The 16,673-nt window shown below is 41.2% G+C and overlaps 1 protein-coding gene across 1 annotated transcript in view; it reads left to right on the top strand.

Annotated features, from left to right (window-relative positions):
- Positions 1-16,673, top strand: part of DCBLD1 (discoidin, CUB and LCCL domain containing 1) — a 47,371-nt gene that overhangs the window by 16,262 nt on the left and 14,436 nt on the right. Inside the window, exons 3-6 of the mRNA XM_040060675.1 lie at positions 9,923-10,060; positions 10,611-10,662; positions 11,392-11,464; positions 13,140-13,273. Of these exons, the coding sequence (XP_039916609.1) occupies positions 9,923-10,060; positions 10,611-10,662; positions 11,392-11,464; positions 13,140-13,273 (397 nt within the window). The remainder of the gene's footprint in view (positions 1-9,922; positions 10,061-10,610; positions 10,663-11,391; positions 11,465-13,139; positions 13,274-16,673) is intronic.

Raw genomic sequence — 16,673 nt, 5'->3', positions numbered from 1 at the left:
CAGCCCTGTTCCCTTCTTGTGTGGGGAAAGAGCTTCCTCACAAACTAGAAAAAGATGAGAAATTAGAGTCAATGATCCTGTGTGTATTTCTAGGCAGTCCATGGTTCAGAGAGGAGACAACCTTGACTATTGCTAGCCGTTAGCCACCTCACTAATGTACAGGCTTTAATACTTGCAGATATTAAATGTGTACAGCCAGACTGCGCTCTGGTAAGAGATTTGCTAGGGAAGATAAGCAAATAATCTGCTGCAGCTGTGCACTTAAAACAATTATAACAGCAACAGGACTCTCCCAGGGAGAATCTGAGGCTTTCCTCAAAATGGTCTTCCCAACCAGTTGTCACTGAAACTTTGATCTACACTTTCCAGAAGAGTCAAACTTCTTTTCAAGCCATGCACCCTTTTTCAGAAATCCAATTTAAATTCAAAGCTGCAAGGAGTTCTGCAATGTAGGAATAAACTCCTGAATTGACAGTTCATAAAATTTTGCCGGCTTGGGAGTGGGCTGTGTAGCCCTTCAGTCAGCTGAGGCTAAGTGGGCTGTACTGGACTTAACAAGCAGAATGAATTCAAGGGAAAAATGTGATGAAGATGTGAGCTGTACAGAGCCTCTGCAGGTTCTCCACCTCGCTGCTTGGCTCCAAAAACTATGTGATCTCACAGGATATCTTAGTAGTAAGGAGGGTTGATTGCCTTTCATTTATCAGCATGATAGGCTTATCACTCATCTGGTAAGAGAAGATCAAGTGAGGTATTAAAGGCTTGCTCACAAAGGAAGGTGAAGGTAATTATTGTTCTCATGGGGGAGGTATTACATTTTGAAACAACCTTCACTAGGAGTGGGCAGTGACATGCTGATATCTAAGCCCGCACAGAGCTTGATTTGAGGCATAAGGAACATCTCTGTTCATGTGTGCTGGGATTTTTTACTGTTGTTTATTTCTTTCTTCACTGTGAGAGTGATGAAGCGCTGGAACAGGTTGCCCAGAGAAATTGTGGATGCCCCATCCCTGGAAGTGTTCAAGGCCAGGTCGGATGGGGACTGACCAACCTAATCTAATAGAAGGTCCCTGCCCATGTAGGGGAGAGTTGAAATTAGATGCTCTTTAAGATCCCTTACACCCAAGGATCTGTTTCATAACTAAGTAGTGAGTTGTGTTCACCTGAAGCAGTCTGTCCGTACTCGGCAGTAAGAAATAGGTGGTTATTATTGCATTAGCATGTCTTTGAATAATTTTTATTGATACTGTCTTGACATTTCTAATCTAAGGATCTTCTTGGAAACAGGGATAAATCAATATCTTGGTTTTTGAAGTGAAAAATGAAGTTTGGATGTTGATTGAAATTCAATGTTGATTGTCTCCTTACAGATCAGCCTGAAGGCATCTTCACATCAGTTATACTGCAGTTATTCAGCCTATACACACAGAATAGCTGTGTGTTGTGCAATCAGGTCCACATAATTAATTTTTTGAGAGTATTCCCACACCCGTTTTCAGATCTGATTAGTAATGTCTGATGCATGCGGACTGTAATTTGCATTCTCAGTAGTGAACTGCACAATTAGCAGATTTTGGTCATATCTGATTAAACCAGTTTTATAGTTTAGGCAGACATACCATCTGTAATGGTTTTTGTGGTCTGCAGCTCACTGTAGACTTTCCCACCAGCACACCTACAGTGTCTATTCTACATTCAGGAAAATCCATGCAGAATGGATGTGAAAATAGCTCTATAGGCATAAATTCATGATGTTGCTTATGTTTTTAAAGACGCGGGAGTTCTTAGATGAAATTAGAACTTCTCCAAGTCTTGCTATAGTTTGGGTTTCAATATGCATTTATGCAAGTGAAAGAAGCCCAATGAATAAGCACTGCTACATCCTTTCAATCTGTCAAGTGTCCTTTTAGACAGCTGTTTCTGAACTCAGATCTCCTCTTTGCAACCCTTCTCTCTTCGTAAACATCTACAAGCAGGTCAATGTCTTCCCTCTGGCCAAGGAGATACTGACCTTAGACATCAAAATTCCTTTATGGGATGATGGAGAGTTGAAAATATTTTGCAAGCACCGAAAACATCTGAGCAATTAAAAACTAGTCTTGGTGTGTTTTCTGTATTTGACCTGGGTTTAGAAAGGAAAACCTCAAAAGCAAAGTATCAAAGCTGGTAACGTGAATACTGCCCATGTTTCAAATTAGTCTGAGCAGCCTTTGCTCTTTATTTAGGAGGTTTGTAATTACAAGACAATAAGGTCTGAAGGGAAATATGTTTTAAATACCATGCTGATTTCTTCAGATCTACAGAAGACAGCAGCGTGAATATCAGTATGAGTACAAACATCTTTTGAGGAGTATATCTGAAGCTTAGAAAATTGGTCAGAGGCAAAATACTAGATTATGCATACAAATATAAAATTAGTGTGAAGAAGACTCCAGATGATAAAGTATTGTTTTCCTTTCAGATTTCTTCCAGTCTTTACATTTAACTGTGATTCATTCATCATTACAACCATCTGCAGGGATTCTTGCAATACAGCAAGGAGTAACTCAATTTGTCTTTGGGATATTTATGTTCCATGCAGCAAAGAGAATCTGTTAAATACAAATGAAGGGATTAATTGATTTATGTTTGCGGGAACATTGATGCTACTTTTGTAAGTTGGTGACTACAGATTAGAGCACTTACCTGCAAATTTTGTAAAAGTTCAGGACATTTCCTCGAATTCTGCAGATGGATGGAAGAGTATGATTCGTTCCTAGAAAAGCATGCAGTGTTGCTGTATATGCTGATCTACTGAAGCCTTTCTCAGTCTCAACTAATACAGAAATGTGACACTACAGTTCTTCTCACCTTTGGTACTTCTCAGCTTTGATGGTCCTGTGAGAGCAGCGATTGCATTTAGATTTCTGCAATATTGCAATTAAAGGATCATAGTTAAATAATCTTAATGAGGCTCTGAAACTGGAGTCATATGGCATCTGAACACTGTATCTCTGAGTTATTACTCTGCAAATTATCTTCTTTAGTGCTCACTGGAGAAAGGAACCTGTAGCAAGCCTTTTCTTTCAAGCTGTTGGCTCTGTATCCAGACGTAGCTGTGAAAATATTAATCATCAGTCAGCAAAGGGAGTCTAACACCCGTTTTGGTGAAACTGAGTCACCTTTGTCTGACAAACATTTAAATATTAGCACAGCTTTGCATGGGTTGTCTCTACGAGAAATAAATAGATGATCGTGTTCTGTTTCAAGGCACAGCTTTTGAATGGATTAAAATATGGTGTTTTTTGTCCCACAGAAAATTAATATGAGCATAATCTCACAGTACAGACAAGGTGCAGCCTTTACCGAAATGCTTTTCTTCTTGAGTTAATTGCATTATCTGAGCATATTAAAAATACTGAGCTCTGAAGTAGAGCTTCTGATTTTTTAATTAGTTAAAGGGATATGTGAAAACAAGATTAACCATGTCAGCCCTGTAGTTCTCAAGAACAAAATTTGCACTACTTATGAAGGTGGATCATAAATGTTTTAAAAGTTTGACAGGAACTGCTTTTAGTCTGCTTCTTTTCATGTCTCTATCAGATTTCTGTACCTCTTTTGACCCCTTTTTTTTTTCTTTTTTTCTGTCTCTTCCCCATCTAATGGCTTGGTGTTTTTTTCCTTAATTTTGTGAGATGATCATCAGTCTTGACTGGAGAGAAAGCCAAAAGAAGAGATAAGTGCCTACTTACTTCCTCATTCACTTGCAGTCAGTAGGAGGTTGATGTGTTCCTCTGGGGTGGATGTCAGAGCTGCTGAGTGACTAGTTATAATTTGGAGAGTTAGTGCAGTTGACTTGTTCTTGCATAATTTACAGCTGGTAACTCATGTGAAATAGAGAATTTACTGAAAATGCTTTCTTCTCCCCACACCCCATCACTAAAGGTACAGAGTGCCTTTGGATGTCTCCTACCTGTTATTGTGATTTGAGGGGATTCATCAAACCAGTCACTTCTTACTATGTATTGAAATAAATATCTTGTTTGAATAAAGGGTGCGTCCAGATTTCTTTTTCATCCCTCAAAGGAAACTTGTTATTACTGTATTGTTTCTGGTATTTCAGGAAACCCAGAGAAATGCCCAGACAAGTTCTTGCTGAAGATCAAGTTGAGCAGTTTCTTAACAATCAAAACAACTTTTAACAGTTGGGTTTCACCTGAGTGGTTGCAGTATCCTGAGTTTTCAGCTTTGGAAGGATTGATGCAACAAAGAATGTCAGTGTTTTATTTTATCAAATGGACCTTTTTTCCTGTTAGCTGCACACTGAGTATTAGTCTCTGTTTTTTGTTAAACTACAGTCCTTCACTCGTGATTCCTAGTTGTTGCTGTGTTTCTGTCTTTGGATTTGGCTAAAACCACAACAGTGTTGAAAGGGAGGACCTCACCTGAGGTCAAGCTGGCAGACCAGCCTGTGCAGGTGGCCCAGATGCTCCATTTTAAAGTTGGGATACTGCCCCAACCTATCTCAGATGCCTTTTTCTTTCCTTTATTGCAGTCTTTGGAAACCCTTTGGAAATGTTAACCGAACGTTATATTTGTTTTTCCTAAAACAAGAAATACTTACCACTCAGCCTGAGGGCAGACTGTGTTGCACAGAGTCTAATGTTGAATAACCAGGCTGTCTCATCCTGATTACTCTGTCATCTCGTGTCTGCAGAGTGTTAAACATCACCATCCCTGTGTCCTGCAAGGAAGGGCATAGAGCTGCACTTTCTCTGTCCTTGCAGGGTCCTGCTGGTTCCCACTGCACGTGTGTGTGTCAGGGTTGGAGCAAAGGACCCCTTGGTAAGGGGGAGAGGAAGAGTTACTACTCTATCAAAGTATTTGGGTGAATGTGGGATGGAGATGAATTTTGAGACTGAAGGTGTTTTCATACAACAGATCTTTGCTGGTTTGGTGAGCTATTTGTGAAAGACTTGTGCTCTGGATGAGTTTTTAGCTCTGAAGTGAAACAAGTGTAATCCATGTTCATCTTATCCCATCATTCCCCAGCTACTGAGGAATTCCAGATTGATTTATTTGAGAAAAGGCTGCAATTTAAAACACTGTTTTCCCCAAACAAATGCATCGAGACATGATAATCCTTTAGAGGCACATCCATGGATTGTTGTTGCATCTTGCCTGCCAACCATGTCTTTCTCTGCAAGTAAAGACTGAAAAAAGGGCAAAGATTCTCTGTTGAACAGGGGACATCATTATTTCGTATCCAAACCAAGTTTCTTAAAGACATCTGCTAATGCCAAGCTGCAGATTTCAAATAAAGTTGAGGAATTTGAAAGCAGAATGAGCATATTGAACTGGCCATTCAATAGCTGGGAAGGAAATAATTGCTTCTAAAAGGAAGCAAAAGGCTTGCAGAAGAGGCAGAAAGTATTAAGAGCTAGAGAAACAAGGAGAATGTAGGCATTGCCAGCTGCTATGAAAGAAGAGAGTCCTCTGGGCACAGTACTTCTTAAGGGAAATAGAAACAAAATAAAGGAACATAATTCAGCAAAGAAAGTTCAGGAGCTGTGCCAGAGTCTGGTTGACAGTAGAAGTAAACTAGACCTCATAAAACCCAACAATGCTGTAAAGATCATCAGATTTGCAAAACAACACTATTATGAAAAAGACAAAAGCAGTAGGCTATTGCTAACATTTAAGAAATAAACAACATGTAAAATAGTCTCTTCAGTCTCCACTGGGGCCAGCCAAAGGATATCCACGAGACAATTTACCGTGTAGCTTGCAGGATGTTAATGCTGCTTGGAGACAAAAGTGTTTTATTTAAGCCACCTAAACCATACCAACAGATCAAATGTTCTGTATGAAAGACATTAAAAGTTAGTTTAATTATGGAGAATATTAAAATTAATGTACTTGAAATCCTTAGACCTCTAATATCTCTCCTGCAGAATTATTATAAATATGTGTAAAAGGAATCTGGAGTGAACAGACAGAACCACAGTTGGGTCAACTTCTTAATGAGACACCGAAAGAAGAAAAGGCCCTGGCATCTAGATATACTAATATTGAAACATGGAGAACACCTACTCAGCTTCATCACATGTAACACATCTGTTTATTAAATCAAACTCTTTCCTTTGTTCTTATAAACAAACCAAATAATCCTGCCTACTTAGCCCTGCAGAGCTCCAGCCAAGTCACTTTAACAGGAAGCTGAGAGAGATCAGCATTCATGACTCGTTTTTCAAGCCGAATATGCAAAACAACCCACCTCACAACTCACATTAGAAGATGAAAAACTGATAACGTGATCTGGCAGTTCTCAAAAGGGATCTTAAAAAACTTCTGGCTAGGTCCCAGGTTTAGGAATTAAATATTTATCCAGAGTCAAGTCCAAATGCTGCAGTAAAAATTAACAAGGCCCTATAAGCAAGTTTCTCATTTTCATACTGGGGCTTTCTCCATCCTCTCTCATCTTCACTATGGTTGTACAGCTCAGGGAAAACAATGAATCTCAGGTGGTGATTCAGACAGACAGACAAGATGGTGGGCATGAATGAGTTTTAAAAGCAAACAGTGAAAGTATTTTTGTCACCTTGATTGCAAATGGAAAATACTGAGTAGATCAAATACAGTTTTCAGATGAAGTCTAATGTGTACAGATGCTGGCTGGGTTTGGTCTTCCAATGTCTATAAATTCTCACAATATGTGTATTTGAGGTAATAGTGCGTCAGTGGAGGGTAAACCTACCAGGCACTTTTGTGTCCATAGCAAGTGCATCTAACCAGGCATGGCACAAGCCAAAATGCAGGGAGCCTGGGAGACTGTCCTGCCTCTGGCTTTACAATATGAAAGGAAATAAGAGGACTGGTGTAAGGAAGTGCATGTGAAAAGAGTACATAAAACCAAAGATGTAACTTTTCTAAAGTTAAAAACAGATGAAAGCTTATCTCTCATCAGTCAAAACTGAACGCAAAGCATTGTCTTGACTCTGAATCAGGTTTTTTTCCCAACATTACTAGTTGTCCCCTTAGCGAGTTTCCTGGAAGACCATCAATGTAAAATAAATTGATATGGGTAAAAATGGGAATTTGAAGTTAAAAAGGCCACTCTTCAAAGACTTTTCAAAATGGAGAGAGATGTTGCTTAACCAAACCCAGTATTATTAGGTAAATCAAATCAGAAGGGTGCTTTTACACTGGTCATTTTAAACACAATAAGCACCAAAAAGACCTTTTCCTAAAAACCCGAGTGTACACATCTGTAGTTCTTTCAGGGAGTAAAGAACCTTGGAGTCAAACGGTGTCTGATCAGTTTCTTGAAGAGCTGCAGTTTAGGGGTGAGATAATGCTTACACTTTTTCCTGCACCCTCCCTCTCAGCACTTATTTCTGTATTTGATAACATGGAAATAAACTCTACTAGGTCTCAGGCAAGTCTGAGGACCTGACAGTGTAGTGCTGATATGATATTACCTGAATTATTGAGAAGAAATATCTTGAAATATTTTGCAAGCCTTCCTCAGTCTGCAACAAACGAACAAGTGAATGTTGTGTAGTATTAATAAATTCCACCTGTCCCCCGTCCCCCCCACCCCATTTTTTTCTTACAAATCTTTGCAGAAAACTTATAAACTTTTGGAAAATATTCTTTCCTCGAGTATATGCTCTTTCTTGCTTCTATATCCTTTAAGGAATTAATCCTAGGCTCCCTTTATTTTGAGCTACCCATGGGAATCTCTTGGTACGCCAGAACTGCTCTCAGCAGAAGATAACCAGAGCCTGGTAACCTTTTTGGATTTACTTAATAGTAGAAACTTGTCTTTAGACACTGAATGTTGGTTTCTTAAGCTGATTGCTTCTGAATTTCTTGCTTTAATTTGGATTATACAGCTCTTTGTCTAGATTATTTTGTATTTTATTTTATTGTTTTTGCTCACGATGTATGATTTGTTTGTATAATTATCTGGAACATATGTAGACTTGCTACTGGAGGAGACACTAATCCCTGATCCAGCTGATGTGTGGTTGTGTGAATCAGCCATCTAAATTATACCTCCAGAGTAGACAGGTCACTGCCAGTTGCTGCGAGGGAGAAAGCCAAAGAACACTTGTGAGAAAATATGCAAAGACAGTCCTTGAGAGAAGAAAAGGACTAAAGCTTCCTCAGGTGTTTTATTTTGAAGATGTGCAATGCTCCCTGTCTCTTCCCTGTTTCTCTCTCGCTCAAAAAAATATCTAAGTTAGCACTTCTCCCACTGCAACCTGACACAAAAGACCTTCTCAGATAAATCACTCGTGCAGTTGTCTGGTATGACACAGTGTCAGATGCTGTCTTTTTGATAAGTTCATTTCCTAAGCAATTTGTTTAACCCTTTTTATAGGCATTGTTTTCTCTGACTAAGTCGTGAGTCATTTTTCAGCACATGAGTACTCCAGGGAAATGTCACACTCATCGCTTGTTTCTCTGCCTGCCTGGCTTCACCATGTGATTTTTATAAGCCAAAAGGACAAGAGTTCCTCCTTTTGTTTGTCCCATTCTGCTGACAGCTGGCTGTCATTGGCTCTGATTGGGCTACCCTATAGGCTGACCTTATAGTTGTTACAGGGCAAATTAAGTATTTGGAAAAGAGCCCCTTCCCTAACGCAGAGTATCAAGCAAAATGAAGAAGCTTTTAGGAGCCTGTTACGATGGGTGTCACTCATTAAATTTGTGTCATGATGTGAATGCAATTTCTTGTGTCTCAGAAGTCAGTTCCAAGTTTCCCTAAAGTAGCCATCACCACCAAGATGAGGTTGTCTAGGAAAAATCAACGTGAGCATTTTTCATCCTAAAGACTTGCTTTAGGACACAAAAGCTGTCATTCACCTCAACAGAGCAGATGGGCTGAGAGCTTGTAAAGGGTCATTTGGATTTTTTTTCCCTCTGGGGGAAAAAAAGTCTGTTTGCCATCTTACAAAAAACTCTTCTTTGCAGTTTATATTGTAAATAGACTCATAAATTTGAACAAGTATATCCGAACTGCTTTGAATTTTCTGTATTATCTCTGCCTGAGGGCAGCTGGGGACAAGTGTTTGCACCCAGGTATGGTGACAGAAGGCAAGCACAAGGACTGTGGCAGTCTCAAAGGAACACTCCCCTCAGGAACTGACTTTCTGAGGAGGCAGATGTAATTACTAGGAGTCCTGGGCACGCCTGCTGTCACAAGAAAGGAGTGTCCCAAGGACTGTTCCAAGATACTGCAGCTGGTAGTTATAAACCCTTATCTAATTCACTGTAAGCTCAAGACTGTTGTCTCCCTGTCCCGCTCTCTTCATCTTCCCCTTTCTCTCTCTCTTTTTTCGTTTAAAACTCTAGATACTTGAGCTGTATGTTTCCCTGGTCTGGTGGTGTTTTTAAATGGAAAAATATTAGGAAATGTGCTAAGGGAAGCGTTAGTGCCTTGTAGTACAATTCGGCTTGTGGCATGCAGGTCCTTGAGAACCAGGTGCTCTGTGTCTGATCTTAATCCTTTCTGACCGACTGCTGTGCCGCAAGGACACGAGCTGTGTGTGTTTGGAGGGTTTATCTTGGGGACCCTGCCTAGATTCCTTGGATTGCTTTTGAATGTAGTGTCATTCTCTCTAATGAGTTACTGCTGGTGGTAAGCATGCTGTACTGCAAAGGTCGAAGGGCATTAGTCTTTCTCTTAAGGCTTATGTGATGGGAAATGTGGGTGCTGGAATTGCTGCCATGCAGTGACAACTGGATCCTGGCCACTGCTTGTCAGGGTAGCTTTGGAGCTCATACCCGTAAAGGACTGAAGCCAAAACCCTTTTGTCAACATTTGGATTGATACTGAAAGAGAATGAGTGTGTTATGAAATTCTTTGCTAATCATGAGACTTTTCCAGCCTAATTACGTCATCTAAACTTTTGAAATCTTCTTTGTTCTGTAGGGCCGTACTGTGGTAACGTGATGCCTGTCCCCAAAGAAATCATTCTAGATAGCAATGAGGCAACTATTCACTTTGAGAGCGGGTCCCACGTGTCAGGACGAGGCTTTCTGTTGTCCTATGCCAGCAGTGATCATCCAGGTAAGGTGATATCCAAAAGTAGTAGAAGATTAGTGGCATAGTTCCCCCTATTTAACTGTCATCTCTACACACACAGAGCTTTAGCCTAAATGTTTGTCCCTACATATTTCCAGATTAGCATGAGCCATGGTATTTTTAATAGCATGTGTGCAAGAAACAGTTGTAACATTAACCAGATATAATGGCTGCTGAAATCCTGCCTAGACCGTTTGCAGTACAGGGCCAGTGGAGGGGAAAACAGTGCCTTCTCCTTGAGGATCTGCTGTGTTTTGAGCTGTGATAGAATGGAGGGGTAGGAGGGATTAAAGTTTTCATTCCCACATTTAACCTTCTGGAGGTCTGTTCAACTTTGAAGAAGGTGTAAAGCGTAAGAAGAGTAGAAGAGGGAGTTGAAAAGAATGAAAGAAAACCATAGCTGTTGCTTCCAGTCCAATAAAATTGCTTAAGTGTTATACAGAGAGGTCTTTAAATGTAATTTCATGTTCTGGCAAATATTTGTCCGTGTTTTTATATCCTACAATGAGAATTGACATTTGTAAACTTTTCACAGATCTAATCACCTGTTTGGAACGAGCAAACCACTACACAAAGGCTGAATTCAGGTAAAGAGGGTTTGCAGCTCTGCATTCTGGCTTGCTTTACAGTATCTGTCAACTGATTCAATTGTTAGAAAATGCTAAACAGTCTTGGTTTTCTGGAGAAATGAATTTTTTTGAGCCTCAGCACTGTAATGGTCTAATGTCTGGTTGTGAGAAGCAGTAGTGCAGAATGGAAGACTGTGGCCCAGAAAAATGATGGAATGGAGTTGCAGAGCTCTCAGCAATTCTCATTAAGTGCATACATATACATGGTGTATGTAAAAAGAGTTTCCACTTTGAAATTCAAAGTAGCCTCAAATTCCAGTGCTTCCTCTGGGAGCAGATCACGTCCCAGCTGATACAAGATTATCTGAGGACAAGCTATAATTTCTCAGTTCCTTGAACTTTGTGATAGGTTTGAAATGGTAATAAATTGTGCTCTTCTGGCTGCTGTCTGGATGTGCATATAGGCTTCTTATCTTAATCTGAAAACTTGTGTGGTAGCATTTCTAGAGCAAGAGAATTAAACAGCAATGTATGCCCTTGCTAAAATGCTTTTCTGGTTCTTTGTGTGCTGCTGTGTTCAGTCCACCTATGAACTCAAGGGCCCATTTATTTAGCTCCTAGACTCACTAAGAGGGCATCAGCCAGAAATCACTGCTAAAATATTTATTGGTTTGAGAGCATTTCTTTTACAGGGGTTTGTTTGTGTGTATTGTCACTCCAGTTCATGCCTTTCTTCTCTCACTACAGCAGATACTGTCCTGCTGGCTGCAGAGACATAGCAGGTGACATTTCTGGGAATATTGGAGAAGGATACAGAGATGTAAGTACACAGGAAAATGGGTGGAAATTTATAAAGACAAAAAGAAACAAGAATAGAACAACTTGGTTTCAACTTTTGCTGCTTGAGTTTTGTTAGTAATCCTTCTGGGTTGTTTTACTATACCTTTTATTATCAGTATATAGGTAAGTTATCAGTATATAAGCACACAGAGACACTTTTCAAACAGACAAATCGATTGTGTGAGAACAAAGTCCACTGATTGTTAAATATACATACTAACTTGTGGTTTCTGGCTTTCTGGAAAAAGCCTGCCTAGTGTTTGTCCTTCTTGAGGCAGTGCTCATCCCTGTATGAAATATTTCTATGATTTTAGCTTTTATTTGTGCGGTGTCCACCTGTGAAGAAGATACATTTCAGTAACACGTGGGTTTTCTTTAAGATTATGCCTGCACTATCCTAGCATATGCTCTGAGATGAAATAAGTACTACACACTGCCTAACCACATCCCACTGGTAACTACCAAACTCCTGGGTTGTTTTGAGTTCTTGTCCTTTAAACTGAAAAAGTTGAGGTGGTTGCATTTGTCCACAGTGCATATCACTCAGAGCTCTGCCCTCTCTGTGCCCCTCGCCCTGGATTTTCTCCTGTCGTGTCTGTGAAATCTTTGCCTCTCTCACAGAGGAGTAAGCCTAATCATATCACTGAAGAAAAATACCACCCTATCACAATCACTGAGTTTCCAAAAAGTCAGTGCTCACGTTTAACCTGTTCATCCAGTTATTCAAGCATGCTGGCTCCAGCCTGGAAAGTGGCAGAGCTGAAGAAACAAAGAAATGCCACGTTACGTTCTCATTAGCTGGAGTTATTCCGCCCTTCGTTCCAATGATTAGGGCAGAAAAGCAGCACATGGCATGACCTCATGCAGATTTTATCTGCACCGAGGAATTTGCAAAAGAAATTTTCCCTCCACCATTAAGGAGGATTTTCTGATGGGAAGAACCTGCAGGGCACCCCTGGAGATGTGCTGCCTCTGTGCCTCCCCTCTCCCCACCCCTCCCTGGAGGGGACAGCCCAGCACTCCATCTTGTCCAGTAGCACGGCCCAAACGGGGCCAGTGTGAACCTGGCCAACCTCTGCCTGCAGCCCCTAGGAAAGTCTCCTTTGTACCTTTCTCTGTCCCTTTCCTGCTTTGCCCTAGTCCTGTTATTGCCGCCTAGGTGGCACATGAGTTGTCCTGCCTGTATTTTAAAGCACTGTCCCACCTGCGATACTAGGAAACGGGCAGTGCTTAAAACCCAGCAGCAGCTACTCGACACATAACCAAATTCCCTAATGTACAGCATGACTCAAATCCTAAGGTGCAGTAATAGACAGGTCTGCTTTCAGGAAAGAACACCGAGGAATTACTGATTTATCTTCCCAAGGAAGTGTTGCTTTGCCTTTGACTTTTTTTTCCTGAGGAGCGACAATCTTACAGCACCTTCTCAGAAGCAGACTATTAGGATTTTTTTTTTTCCATTTGAAAAGAAAAATCACTTTGGGAGACATATATTTTTCAAAGATTACTGCTCCTTCCTCCCTCCCCCGCCTCTTACTCCTCTTGAGCTTTTGCTGGGTTTTGTGAGCTGTACCACCTGTGTGGCGGTGGCTTGGAAGGGAAGGCGTTAGCGCTTTGTCAGATTGATTTCCTGAGCCTTGGCTCCTGCCTTTCAGACGTCTCTGCTGTGCAAAGCTGCGATCCACGCCGGCGTGGTGGCGGACGAGCTGGGCGGGCAGATCAGCGTCACCCAGCACAAGGGCATCAGCCGCTACGAGGGCGGCGTCGCCAACGGCGTCCCCTCGCTCGAGTGAGTACCGGGGCTGGCACCGGGGCACGGCGCGGCCACAGGCGCTGCCCACCGTCAGCACAAGCAGGCGGGGACGCCGTTTTGGGGAGGAAAAGGTGTTAGGCCTGTTCCTAGGGCTTCATCAAAATGGTGTTGGCAGTGGAGATCGGAAGAGGTTCCAGGTTTTCAGCGGCTCTGTACCATGTAGGGTGGTATTTTCTCTTTTTTTTTTCCTTCTGTTCCTTCCAAAACATACTTGGAAATTACTTTGTTAGCAGATACGTGAGAGTACGATGTTCTGCAACAAACGGCTTTAATCGATGTGCTGATAACTCATGATAAATTCATGTTGAAGTTTAAAAAAAAGCTGGGAAAAATGAGCAAGTAAAAAGTGCCATTGAGCCATAGGGGATTTAGTGAACAACTTCTTAAACATTGTACTTTTGACACGTTCAGAGTTCTTCTCTTTTTTAGAATATTTATAGCAAGGGTGTTATATTTACTGCTTATCTTCTGACTTTTAATTGTACTGCTGTTGAAGTAGAAATAAATCCTCTAATCTCTATCCAGCACAGTAAGACCTTCCAGCAACTGCTTCTGTCATTCTTGTTGGTTTATAGTTTTTAATTTTCAAATGTTATCTGGATTTTACATGAGGCCTTTTTTTTTTTTTTTTTTTTTAAGAAGGGAAATTTCCATCCATAACCTATGAGAGCTAAGGCAATATGGTTTTTTTTATACTATTTTCCTGTTTTCTCCATGATTCTTCACACCCTCCTGACAATTTTAAAATCATGGTTTCATTCATTTTAAAAAAGGCATTCGTGTGCTCTGTTGCTGTGCTTAAACTTCAGCGCAGTCTGAAATGCTTTATATACGATGGCACTGGAGTATACAAAGCTGGGTAGTATGAAGATCAGAGCCAAAGAACTGTACAGCCTCAATATTTTCTGTTTTTCTTGAAAGTTAGTTGCCAAAGAAAGTTATTATAAACTTGTCTCAAGCAAAGCAGGACTGAGAACTCTGGTCAGACACCAAGCCCCTCCATAAAACAAATAATACAAATTCTTTCCATCACGCGTGCCAGCTTAGTGAAACCCTAAATTAAATATTTTGTACCTGATCTAAAGATGTTACAGAACATTCACATACATTGGTATGCTTGTGACCCTTGATAATCTCAGTGGAGTAACTCGGACAGTAGCACATAAAGTTTTATAATGAAAGGCAGTTGTCATTCCCATTTTTGTGTTTGTTTATTTATTTATTTATTTATTTATTTATTTATTTATTTATTTCCCAGTACAAAAGCCAGAGGGCAAAGAATGAAGTGTATAAGACTGAAAGTGTACATGTGCTGGGGGGTTTAGCCCATTTAATGTGAGGCTCCTGATGGAGCACCCCAAGGAGGAGCAGAGCTCTCCCTGTAGCTCTCCTGCCTACAGGGGCAGACAGAGGCGCTCCTCGAGAACGATGCGTATCTCCAAGGGACAGAATTGCCCTGAGGAGACAACTGCAGCTTTCTACAGGTTATACAGGAAGCCACAGGCTCACACTGGGCAGTGTGCCTACAAACTAGATGGCACAGAGTTTGAGAAAAATGGGAGTGTCAGCACAGCACTTCCTAGGAGGGGTCTGCCACACCTGGCAGCCGGGGCAGCCTCTAGGACAGATGAACAGTTGGTGTGAGCCCAGGAGAGGGAAGTTGGAGTATGCAGGGAAATGCTCTTGTTTCAAAACATGAAAAAGTGCTCCTAGAAATAGTAGGCCTGTTTACTAAGAAAACGAACCAATGCATTTTGTGTTAAAAAATCTTTTATTAGAGGTGTCTACAAAGCTGCATGGCTTCCCTATTGTCCAGTACCTACCTGCTGAAGGAAAATCCCACAGATGAGCTAGTGCCCGCAAGAAAAAACTGGTGCTTGAGCAGCAGTGCTTTAAGAGCTTTTTAGATGCCCTTAAATAAGAGCTTGCTCAAGCTTTTAAAATCTCATTTGTAGTGGATTTCAGTATTAAAGGTTTAAATTATTTAGCGACTTTAGCTGAAATTGACCTCATCAAAAGCTGCTGCTGGAGCGCATCGAGCTGTTAAGTATCTGTGGTTGTTAACGTGGAGTTATGTGTCACCCACCACCCTCCAAGAGCTGACCTTGGCCTCCCCACTCCGTTTCTCAGTGTGTTTGTTACGCTCCAGCATCTGTGAGGTTTTCACTTCCCATGATCCATGTGCAGACCTGCACCCCCAGATGCTGTAAGGAAGACCAGGTGGCTGGATTTATTGGGCAGTGCTGACAACTGAACTGAAATTCAAATACACAAGGTGCTTTAACATGGCCTGGCCTGTGACTATACGTCTGCACACGTGGAATCATTTGCCTTTGAAAACACAAGAGACTGCATGTTTGTCAACAGTGAAAGATGAGATTCAGGGTTAACCTGCACTGCTTAGGAAAAGCTTGTGTGAGACCAACTTTGGCAAAAAAAAAAGGCAGGATCCTGAAGTTTGTCAGGCAAATGAGGAACATGTGGCAGTACCCTCCCTTAAAGGACAAAGTGGAACCTGTGTGACAAATTCCAGCAGTCACATTAGGAAACTGATGAATTACCACTTACTGAATTGGCTTGTTCTCTTTAGTGAATTACACTGGAAATTTATCTGCTTGATTTTATAGCTTTGTAGACCGTAGAAATGCTAACCTCCTCTTTTTGCTGAATTTGCAGCCCTCTATTTGAAAGGGTTCTGGTTGACTTTTTCCACTCTAAGTATTCAAAGAGCACTGTGATTGCTGTTTTGGGTAGGTTTTACTGATTACATAGGTATTTATTTTCTTCTTTTCTCTTGAAATGAATTGCTTTGCATTCACTAAGAAATCAAAAACTGTTTTGGCTGTGATGTCAAACTGGTTTGAAGTGAGCAGAGTGCATCTGATCGCCCCTGAGGACTGCCAGTGGGGAAGGTGTGGGAGGGAGGGCTTGTGTTTCCCCTTCTAGCTACTCGGCCGCCTACATGCCCAAATAAATCAGCTCCCACCCAGAGCTCTGGAGGGCTTTATTTGCCTGTAGTCATTAGTTTTCCCTCAATGACAAAAAAAGGCAGTGTTTTTATTGGCCTTGACATGGGACTACTTTCCTATTCCCCATTTGCAGTGCTCTCAAAACACATAGCCCTGCACACCGGGGTAAGGCTGCAGACGGTACCTTGGGGAAATTTTCCTGGCCGAAAACAAAGAAAGGGCAGCCTGAAAGAGAATTGTCTCCTTGCTTAGTGCAGAAGTTGTTTTACTGCTTTGTCACGCTGGCAAAGGCTTTTCAAAAGGGGCCAGTGATGCGTGCAGCTAATCGAAGTGGCAGCGAAGGGGGCGGATTTTCAAGAAATACAAACTAATTTCATGTTAAAACCCTGGCTTTTCTTTTTATTAAG

The sequence above is a fragment of the Hirundo rustica genome, chromosome 3, assembly GCF_015227805.2.
Source record: "Hirundo rustica isolate bHirRus1 chromosome 3, bHirRus1.pri.v3, whole genome shotgun sequence".
Lineage (NCBI taxonomy): Eukaryota > Metazoa > Chordata > Aves > Passeriformes > Hirundinidae > Hirundo > Hirundo rustica.
Note: the sequence above shows the minus strand (reverse complement) of the source record. Positions and strands in the feature narration are given on the sequence as shown.